This window comes from Bombyx mandarina, chromosome 25 (assembly GCF_030267445.1).
Source record: "Bombyx mandarina strain Sakado chromosome 25, ASM3026744v2".
Taxonomy (NCBI): Eukaryota; Metazoa; Arthropoda; class Insecta; order Lepidoptera; family Bombycidae; genus Bombyx; species Bombyx mandarina.
The window spans coordinates 7,587,939-7,599,537 of NC_143231.1; the positions used below are offsets into that span (position 1 = coordinate 7,587,939).

Sequence of the window (11,599 nt, forward strand, 5' to 3'; positions counted from 1 at the left end):
GGTGGAACTCACACACCACAACCCCGAATGGCAGGCGGCTTGACGCGTTAGTCGATGATCTCGCCTTCGATATCGTCGCTCCGCTAACCCCGACTCACTACCCGCTAAATATCGCGCATCGCCCGGATATACTCGACATAGCGTTATTAAAAAACGTAACTCTGCGCTTACACTCGATCGAAGTAGTTTCAGAGTTAGATTCAGACCACCGTCCCGTCGTTATGAAGCTCGGTCGCGCTCCCGATTCCGTTCCCGTCACGAGGACTGTGGTGGATTGGCACACGCTGGGCATCAGCCTGGCTGAATCTGATCCACCATCGCTCCCGTTTAACCCGGACTCTATCCCGTCTCCTCAGGCTACCGCTGAAGCCATAGACATCTTAACGTCACACATCACCTCGACATTAGATAGGTCATCGAAACAAGTTGTAGCGGAGGACTTCCTTCACCGCTTCAAATTGTCCGACGATATTAGGGAACTCCTTAGAGCTAAGAACGCCTCGATACGCGCCTACGACAGGTATCCTACCGCGGAAAATCGTATTCGAATGCGTGCCCTACAACGCGACGTAAAGTCTCGCATCGCCGAAGTCCGAGATGCCAGATGGTCTGATTTCTTAGAAGGACTCGCGCCCTCCCAAAGGTCTTACTACCGCTTAGCTCGTTCTCTCAAATCGGATACGGTAGTAACTATGCCCCCCCTCGTAGGCCCTTCAGGCCGACTAGAGGCGTTCGATGATGACGAAAAAGCAGAGCTGCTGGCCGATACATTGCAAACCCAGTGCACGCCCAGCACTCAATCCGTGGACCCTGTTCATGTAGAATTAGTAGATAGTGAGGTAGAACGCAGAGCCTCCTTGCCACCATCGGATGCGTTACCACCCGTCACCCCGATAGAAGTTAAAGACTTGATCAAAGACCTACGTCCTCGCAAGGCTCCCGGTTCCGACGGTATATCTAACCGCGTTATTAAACTTCTACCCGTCCAACTCATCGTGATGTTGGCATCTATTTTCAATGCCGCTATGGCGAACTGTATCTTTCCCGCGGTGTGGAAAGAAGCGGACGTTATCGGCATACATAAACCCGGTAAACCAAAAAATCATCCGACGAGCTACCGCCCGATTAGCCTCCTCATGTCTCTAGGCAAACTGTATGAGCGTCTGCTCTACAAACGCCTCAGAGACTTCGTCTCATCCAAGGGCATTCTCATCGATGAACAATTCGGATTCCGTACAAATCACTCATGCGTTCAACAGGTGCACCGCCTCACGGAGCACATTCTTGTGGGGCTTAATCGACCAAAACCGTTATACACGGGAGCTCTCTTCTTCGACGTCGCAAAAGCGTTCGACAAAGTCTGGCACAATGGTTTGATTTCAAACTATTCAACATGGGCGTGCCGGATAGTCTCGTGCTCATCATACGGGACTTCTTGTCGAACCGCTCTTTTCGATATCGAGTCGAGGGAACCCGCTCCTCCCCACGACCTCTCACAGCTGGAGTCCCGCAAGGCTCTGTCCTCTCACCCCTCCTATTTAGCTTATTCGTCAACGATATTCCCCGGTCGCCACCGACCCATTTAGCTTTATTCGCCGACGACACGACTGTTTACTATTCTAGTAGAAATAGGTCCCTAATCGCGAAGAAGCTTCAGAGCGCAGCCCTAGCCCTAGGACAGTGGTTCCGAAAATGGCGCATAGACATCAACCCAGCGAAAAGTACTGCGGTGCTATTTCAGAGGGGAAGCTCCACACGGATTTCCTCCCGGATTAGGAGGAGGAATCTCACACCCCCGATTACTCTCTTTAGACAACCCATACCCTGGGCCAGGAAGGTCAAGTACCTGGGCGTTACCCTGGATGCATCGATGACATTCCGCCCGCATATAAAATCAGTCCGTGACCGTGCCGCGTTTATTCTCGGTAGACTCTACCCCATGATCTGTAAGCGGAGTAAAATGTCCCTTCGGAACAAGGTGACACTTTACAAAACTTGCATAAGGCCCGTCATGACTTACGCGAGTGTGGTGTTCGCTCACGCGGCCCGCACACACATAGACACCCTCCAATCCCTACAATCCCGCTTTTGCAGGTTAGCTGTCGGGGCTCCGTGGTTCGTGAGGAACGTTGACCTACACGACGACCTGGGCCTCGAATCAATTCGGAAATACATGAAGTCAGCGTCGGAACGATACTTCGATAAGGCTATGCGTCATGATAATCGCCTTATCGTTGCCGCCGCTGACTACTCCCCGAATCCTGATCATGCAGGAGCCAGTCACCGTCGACGCCCTAGACACGTCCTTACGGATCCATCAGATCCAATAACCTTTGCATTAGATGCCTTCAGCTCTAATACTAGGGGCAGGCTTAGGGACCCCGGTAACCGTACTCGTCGAACTCGACAAAGAGGTCGACGTGCAACCTAACCCATGCATCAGCCCGCTGAGTTTCTCGCCGGATCTTCTCAGCGGGTCGCGATTACGATCCGGTAGTAGATTCATTCGCGAAACAATTGCTCTTGAGTTGTTAGGTCTCCTTCGGAGGCGCTCGGGCAGTTGTTAGCAAATCCCACCCCTCTTGGCTGAGCCTTTGCTCGCCCACCTGTCCTGGTGAAACTGGAAAGGCCTTCGGGCCACCAGTAAAGTTACAATCATAAAAAAAAAAAAAAACATATTTTGACATATGAGGCTGAACTCTCAACTATATTATGCAACGACTGTACCCCACCCCTAATAGGGAATAATACTGTGTCGCGGCAGAAAAAAAACCAAGATGATTACAGATACACGTGCAGACTTACCCCGATCATAGTGTGTAAGCAACAATATTAAAAACGCTTGTAACCTTTTGCATAGTTCCAAGATTTCAATTGGCTCAAACGTACTTCAAATAACCTATTGGAAAAACCCTTCGAATAGTACAAATCAGTGAAGCTTCTCTGATTATTTATTTTAAAGCCAACAATACTTATTATGTAGATCCTTATGGTCGATTTGCCTAATCCGTGATTGAAAGTTGCCTTGTTGTGATGTTTTTCGCCGTTCCGAGGGATAACTAAGGGATCGTATGGATCCGCGGAGCTTCCAAATTCCCTTCCCTTTCAATTTCGATGATGGCCTCTTATATTGTAAATACAGGTAGTTGGTGAAAATATTATTCGTTGAATGTCCGATTTGTGAGTTTACATTGAAGAATTAGATTTTTATATCAGCGAAACTGCTTGAACGGATTAATCTCCCGTTTTTAATTGTCATTATATTATTTTCGATTTTGCGAATACTTCATCATAGTTTCCTACAGACTGATAGAGCCGTAAAAGTAGTTTTAACTATATTTATGACTCTTAAACATCGAAGATCTGTATAATGTTTGCATACGCTCAATTTTAGTAAGTTACTAGCTGTACCCGTCCGCTTCGCTGGGCATTTAAAATTAACATTATTATTTCTTATCCCCACAAAGATTCTCATCATTAACACCCCCGCAACTGGTGTAGGGGGTCCAACACTCATATAAATATTAGCCTATCTATTAAGTACATGTATTTTCTACACGGATACCAAGTTTCAAGTCAATCGGATGCATGGTTCAGTAGTTATAACGGAACATCCGTAAAAACCACTGTAGATTTATATATTAGTATAGATTTTATGTAATATTTGGTGGCTGGGTGTTTCGTGAGCCGGCTTAGCATCAGTCAAAAATTCTGATTTGAAAGGTGGGTTATACAAATAAATATAATTGAAACTTTTAGTTCTGTCGTCTTAGGGTGAGCGGTGGCACTTACGTTATGACGTTTAAGAATTCCACTAACCATTCAAATCAAATGAAAAAATTTTTAGTTGTGTTCTATTTATGGCCTTTGTTTAGTAAAAACAGCGCCTACCCGAACGATATTATTCTATATTCAGTAGCAGCGTCCATTAACAGTCAATAAGTATTTAAAGTGACAATAAAAGCTATACATTCAACACAGATCCAATTGTTTATATTTATAGTAAACTAAGGACACGGCTGTTCTATAAAGGTGCGGTTTCAGAAATCGTCGCAGGAAAAAAGGAAACAAATTTTATTTACTTTAATTTAATATAATTGGAAAAATTACAATGAAATGATATATATGTAGCTTAATGATGTTTAAATAACATAATTTACACAATGCTAACAGGAGATTGAGGGAAATAGATGTTTGACTTTTGATTATTTTTTATTAATTGTACGTTTTATACGAGTATTTATGTACCAGGATGTTTTTCGCTTACTTTCTTAGGCTATAAATAGATCCACATTTACCTTCATTATATTTACATAATTTGTCTAATCTACAGAAATTGCCACCATTTTAAATTATGCATACGGAGGCAATTTATCCATTCATATGAGGAGACTAAGTATTTTTATGCCTATAAAGTGTATAATCTATGCCTATACCAAGGAAACTAAATATTTTATTAGATAACTGAAAACCTTTATTAATCTGCGTTCCAATCCGCTGAATGAGTTTCTACTTTAAATGATATAATATAATTTGAAAATATGATTTTCTAGATTCTCACTTTTGGAAGTACAAAAAATCCGCGAATTGTACAGGACACCATTAAGGAAGTCCGTTGCTTGTAGTCTATTGATGCACAAGGGAAATCACTAGGAAACAGTAATTATATGTTTTATACTTTTCCTCCACTGGATTTGCATCTTCGGTTTGAATTGTTATATTTGTATAGATTATTAATATGAAACATTTTGTTTTACAAAAATATTGTATTGTTTCAATTGGTTGTTTTCTGCAGTCCTTGTCATGTTGTCATGTCTAAGCTATTCGTACTGTATGTGGAAATTAATAATTATGTTATGTTTTTTTTTTAGATTAGATATAGATGGTTTAGTAGTATTTAAATATAATGTTATGCTTTTTATAGTTACATAGTTTAATACACGGATGGGTATCGGGAGCGTGGGGCGTCCTCCAACCACGACCGACGACTTAGTGTGCACGGCGGGAAGTCGTTGGATGCGGAAAGCGGAGGACCACATTATGTGGAAGGCATTGGGGAAGGTTTATGTCCAGCAGTGGGCTGATAAAGGCTGATGATGATGATAATAGCTTACTATTATATTAGAACTTCTCAGTGTTATGAAATATGTCTTATGGCAGATTATGGTTTACCCACTCTAACCGGCGCCATCTAGGCGGGCTTCGGACAGTCTGCCGACCGAGAGGGCTGGTGGTCGTGGCGCCGACGACCGCCAGTCCGGCGTCCCGAGGGGGAGGGTGATGGGAGAGATGTGCTCCGCACTAAACGCTTCACTTTCCCCCCTTTGCCTTGTCATGAGTTCTGTCTCATGCGAGGTTTGGACGTTGGTTGTTGAGCGGCAGGAGGTTTTAGTCAGTTCGACTCTGACATACCCCGCCCAGTATCCCCAGAAAAGGGCGGAAGTCCGGCGATTTCCTCCTGACCAAAAAAAAAAAAATTGCAGATTATGGTTTGCCAGATAAACTTACAATCCGAGTAAATGTTTATCGTTGCTAGACAAACTTCTTGCCGCTGGACTCCTTGAGATCACATGGCGGTCATACTTGTGTTGTAAAATAGCTGTCCTACTCTTCAGATCATATCAATACTTCAACGTATAAATAACAATACCGTGGCAGATATTATCAATGTCCTCTAAGTGAAATAAGCATTTTCTGGATCTCGAGACACAGCACTAATTAAACTTAGCTGAGAAGTCAAACTGTCAATGCGACATAGTTTGTTTTATTTCTTACTAGCGACCCGCCCTCGCTTCGCTTCGGAAACATTAAAACACACATGAAACCAAAAAAAAAAAAAATTAAAAAAAGTAGCCTATGTTCATCAGGGACAATGTCGGCTTCTAATGGAAAAATATTTTTTCAAATCGGTCCAGTAGTTTCGGAGCCTATTCGAAACAAACAAATCTTTCCTCTTTATAATATTAGTATAAATATGGACCCGCCCTCGCTTCGCTTCGGAAACATTAAATTTTATTACTGATAGCTGTCCCGCGACGTTACCCGCGGCTATTCTCGTACCACGGGCGACGCCGCGGGGCAAAGCTAGTCTAAAAAAAGTAGCTTAAGTTACTCCTTATATCATCAGCTACCTATCAGTGAAAGTCCCGTCAAAATCGGTCCAGCCCTGCCAGAGATTAGCCAGAACAACCAGACAGACAGACAGACAAGACAAAAATTGTAAAAAATGTTATTTTGGTGTATGTATCGCATATATATATATTCATATGCATGCAGTAAAGCGAGGCTATTTCAATATTACAAACAGACACTCCAATTTTATTTATATTTATATTTATAGATAATTAGTTTCAATCTAATAAATTAAACAAAAATCATTCACAAAAATTTAATACAAACTTAATTACCGTCTAACTTCTTTGGTTTCAATGTAGACCGACGCTGGGGCACAAATTCCATATCAGTGTTTTTACTGACATTTCCTTGTTCAATTCTATCGTTATATTTGAGGTTCACTGACCCCATCTTTTGAGAAGCAGATGCGATTATAGACGCAACAGTGAACGAGGGATGCGGTAAATCCGGGATTTGTGAAATATAATAATCCTTTAAGCTTTGTTGTTCGTCTTTGACTGTGGTATCGTTAATTTCGTTGGATAGTTCGAAGGATATATCTGTGACCTCATTCAAGTCAAACGAATCTTCTTTTTGCTTCCGGTAGTACGAAAGGCGCAAGTGAGAGTAGTCGTCAATAAAATTATCTGTTGTGTTTTCTTCTTTGATTGTATCAGAATGTTGCACACTAGTTTCTTCCGACATATTTTACGTTAAAATCAAATCAGCAGCAAATATTAATTTGACGTTTAGATTTCAATTAAATGTATCGACTCGTAGGTAGTCGTAATTATTACGAACATGACAATTGTATGTGTAGGTAGACTTAGTTTCGTTTATAAGTTATTGAAATAAACTTATTTCTAAAAATTAGTGATTTTTGGAACGAAGTTCCTTATGGGACGATGCGGAGGGGTACCCTAATTGGAAAAAAACGTCCGTAACGTAAGATTTTTATTAGTAATGCACACAGTGTACGACTTAACTTTGTAATCACGTACAAAAAATAACATATTTTTTCATCATTCATTGACCACGATCTTAGAGCGTTCGTTTGCGCAATACACTAACTCTTATGCAAACAACCGTGAATGAAGTGTACCACAATAAGTTCGCACGTTACCGAATGACCGTGGGTTGTTGCGAAACCTCCAGTTTTATTTTCTTTATACCTCGAATAGAACTTAAAATTTATATTTTTATATTATGGAACTTCGTTCCTATCCGGTGTCCCACGACACCACACATCTTTTCTTTTTATTTAATTTTTTTATAGCTTAGATGGGTGGACGAGTTCACAGCCCACATGGTGTTAAGTGGTTAGTAGGTTAGGTTAACGTAAATGCCCACCCACCTTGAGATATAAGTTCTAAGGTTTCAACTATAGTTACAACGGCTGCCCCACCCTTCAAACCGAAACGCATTACTGCTTCACGGCAGAAATAGACAGGGTGGAGGTCCTACCACGTAAAGTAATTACGTATAGTTTGGCGTATTATTGTTTTAAAAGGTTGCGTAACATTATTGTTTTAAATGGTATATAGAGTTTATCGTACCGTGACATTTTCAAGTACGCATGATTATTCTTATTAACCAAAAAAACTGTCGTTTAATGTTGTGGTTGAAGTTATACACTATCACGATGCGTGAGAGTGAGATTGGTATTCCTGATCACTGGAAACCGACAAATAATCCGTCGATAACAATACTATCTCACATGACAACAGATCTTATCAACGCAGAATCTACCGTCGGCTATAAAAGGTGGAGTGAATGTTTCTCAGTACCACAGCGAAGTAATCCGGGAAAAATGAAAGCCGCTATTGTGTTTATGGGCTTGATCGCTCTTGGCTTCTCGTTGCCGCAACCGAAGAAGAGCTTCGTAGAAAACTTCCGTGATTTCCTTGACATAATTAAGGACGAGGCTGGTCATGATATCGAGCATTTGTTCGAGCATTACATCGAATTTGAGGAGTTCCAGCGTTCGTTTGACTACCTCACCACGAAGGACTTCAGAGACTTGATCTATGAGATGGAAGACCTGCCGGAATTCAAAGCTGTAAGTTTACCTACCAAAAACAAAAAATCTTTACTGTTGCTAAATTAATTTATGAATTACACTGTTCTTCTTTTTCAGGTGGTCGATTTCCTGGAAAATGACAACATTGACATCCATTTCTTTATTGATATTTTCAACGAAATGATTGGTAAGCATAAATCATTATATTAGGTTGGGGAAAAAGTTTCTTCTCATTTTTTAAGAAAATTCACAACATTTTTATATAGTTTATTTACATTTAACTAAAGTATATACCATTTTGTTCGATAACTTTTTGCCATCTTGTAGGTAGGGACATGATCCCATTGCTATAGATATTTTGGGGCTTCCGATCAAAATACCGCGGCAATTGGTTTTGACAGTCCTCTCGTGATGTTAGCCTGACACTGCCTAAAGAATTCTGATATGAGAACGAAACAGGTGGAAATATGAAGGTGCAAAGTCAGGACTACACAGCGGATGCATTAACACCTCCCAGCCAAGCTCTCTTAATTTTTGCTGAATGGCTAACGATGTGTGAGGTCCAGCGTTATCGTGATAAAAAACCACACCCCTTCTGTTGATTAATTTTGGCCCCTTTCTTTCAACTTATTGCTTTAATATCACCAGTTGTTCGCAGTAGATTTCAAAATCGATGGTTCTGCCTGGTGGTAACAGCTCATAATGAATAATGACCTTCCAAGCCACCACGCACACAGCATCACCATGTTGCGAGTTAACCCGGGTTTCGCCACAGTCTGTGAAGCCTGACCGGCCTTTGACTACGACCTTTTTCGCACGTTCTTCTCGTACGTGATCCACTTTTCATTACCAGTTTTCAGCTTCTTCAAAAATGGTTCAGTTTCATTACGTTGTATTAAAGAATCACAAACGAGCACACGGTTCATTAGGTTTCTTTCAGTGAGCTCGTGAGGTCCCCAAATATCGATCGTTTTGTGGTCAATTCCTAGTTCTTCAGCTACGTCGTGACTACTGATATGCCGAACTTGCTCCACTTTTCCATAATTGGCATCCATTTTATCCTTAATAGGGCGACCAGAACGACGTGCATCTTTGACATCAAAATTTCCGGATTGAAAACGCTTAAACCAAATTTGTGCTACTCTCACAGACACTGCACTAGGTCCATAAGCATCGCAAATTTTTTTCACGGCTTGCGTTGCATTTTTACCTTTTTGGTAGTAAAATTTTAAAATGTATCGAATTTCTTCATCACTTCAGACTCACTCTTCAGATTCACTCATCTTGACAGTACGAAAAATAATTAAAAATAACACATTTTCCTAATTTGAATTAGGAATTATCTTTTTTTAAATTTAAACTTTTAATGATACCAAAACCAGCCAAGATACAAATAGTATAGCCGAAGAGATTTTATTACAAGTTCATACATACTATAATGCGAAAAGACTTTTTCCCTCAACCTGTTATTTAACTTTTGTTAACTTGTTTAACTTACTGTGTCCCTGGCTTTTTCAATGTCCTTAAGGCACGGGACGATAATTAGTTTAAAGCAATTGGGCTAGGTTCGGTCTGCACAAATCTGATGAAAGCAACCCCGATTCACATCCAAGCACTACAAGTCTCTAATCTGTAGTCTTTATTCAATTAATATTTTTCAGAAACTATCGGTGAGAGAGTTAAAAGGGCCCGACACACTCTTAGTGGACGCGACTTCACTGCCTACATTAACGATATTATCGGTGAATTCCCCAAGGATAAACTCGCAGCCTTGTACGAACAGAAACTCGCTGAGGACGAAGAATTCAGAGTAGCTCTTGAGAACCTTCAGAGCGAGGAATGGGACGCCGTGTTCGGTGCTCTGTGGGAGAGTGAGCAATTCAAGGCCGAAGTTGATACCCTTGCTGAACACGGTATTGACGTACACGTCCTCATGAAAGAGCTCTTCGCCATCTTCGGACAAAACTAATTGTCAACTTTATTACAATAAAGTTTATTTAAGTTACAAGATGCTTTATTTGTGTCTTGTTTTATCTGTGTCTTGTTGGAATTGTTTGGTTATTTGATTACCTTTTGGGTCAAGCGATGAGTGATCTTAAGCTTTGTAGGCACGCGCTGCTTCTATTCCCAGTCGGAGCTAGGAACTTGTGAATGGTTCTAAGTACTTAGAATCTGAATTCACATTATTGGTGCTTATTGCTTCTTATTTTACTATTACCAATTAGGGCCGTTGAATGTGGAGTGTAGAAATTCTTTGTCATATATTTATTGCATTGAAATTATTATCGGATTACTAAAACCTAGTTAGTTCAGTTATCAGTTGAAATTTTTATACTTCCTACTTAACTTAATGACTAGCTTTAGCAATTTACACATCCGAATATTTACACTTTTATCATTTATCATTTTCTTAATATGTGTGTTTTCAATTGTTTATTAAACACTACTTTAATCCAATCAGAAACAAAAGTTACGATAAAATAGCGTTCTTTATTTGTGAATGTCAGTAATGATAAAGACATCAAACATATGAGTAGCTAACTTCTAAGTTCTCAAATGTTACATTTTATTGTAAATATGATAGGGTCAATACCATCACTCGTCTTGAAGTTCGAAGTTCGAAGTTTTTTCCCAGCCCTCACACCGGAGTATATAACTGTTTTGGGTAGAAACAATCAGGATTGCGGTAGCTACTCGTGTGGGCTCATAATATGTTCTACCTCCCGTAAAAAAATTAGTGGTTCTGGTGGATTTCTTTGGGATCCGTTGAACGCGTCCCATTCGGTCAACTCTGAGCTCATTTTCATATTTAAAATAAGAAAAATAATTTTCATTGTGTTCGACGGCATTGGACGATTGTCACATTGAAAAAAATTGCTACGAAGCGATACAAGTCATAAGAAAAAAATAGGTTTAATGTTAAGTCACTTTCGTCTGTCTGTGAATAAGAAATATATGAACTTGGCTTAGTTTTGATTTATTGACATAAAAAAAACAATTTTTAATTTTGTTCTTAATGTAGATAAACCCTTAAATTATTTGCATACAGATACGGAAACTTGCACAATTAAAATACTATTAAGTAAATACTTGCAAAAATTCACTTGTTCCCCATCCTATTGTCAGTAGTAATACCAAACAACAATTAGCATTATTGTAAAAATGAGGCAAAAATTGTTGTTTTTGTGGTCCCACAGTAGTCGAAATTCGACTATAATTAAATGAAATTATAAGTTTGTACATTATTATGGCTCTATTGTCAAAGACTATTAATCTTCTATAATCACATATTTCGTCAAGACTACACTATAGACAAATTATATTAAATACAAACAATATTTAATCAAACCTCATATGACCACAAACGTCAAGAACAAAAGTTTGACAATAAATAAATAGTATGCATGCGTGTGTGCGTCAAATACATAGTAGTGTGTGTAATGTTTTTTTTATTGATATAATGTA

At 40.0% G+C, this 11,599-nt stretch overlaps 2 protein-coding genes across 2 annotated transcripts; one reads left to right on the top strand and one right to left on the bottom strand.

The window, feature by feature from the left end:
- Positions 1-6,399: 6,399 nt before the first annotated feature.
- On the bottom strand, positions 6,400-7,367 carry LOC114249305 (uncharacterized). The gene has a single exon (XM_028182825.2). It carries the CDS (start codon positions 6,817-6,819, stop codon positions 6,400-6,402), a length of 420 nt encoding a protein of 139 aa, XP_028038626.1. The 5' UTR covers positions 6,820-7,367.
- Positions 7,368-7,878: 511 nt separating this feature from the next.
- On the top strand, positions 7,879-10,142 carry LOC114249329 (uncharacterized). Its single transcript, XM_028182853.2, has 3 exons — positions 7,879-8,173; positions 8,252-8,321; positions 9,796-10,142. The coding sequence occupies exons 1-3, from the start codon at positions 7,925-7,927 to the stop codon at positions 10,101-10,103; spliced, it is 627 nt and encodes a 208-aa protein (XP_028038654.2). The 5' UTR covers positions 7,879-7,924; the 3' UTR covers positions 10,104-10,142.
- The last annotated feature ends 1,457 nt before the right edge of the window (positions 10,143-11,599 follow it).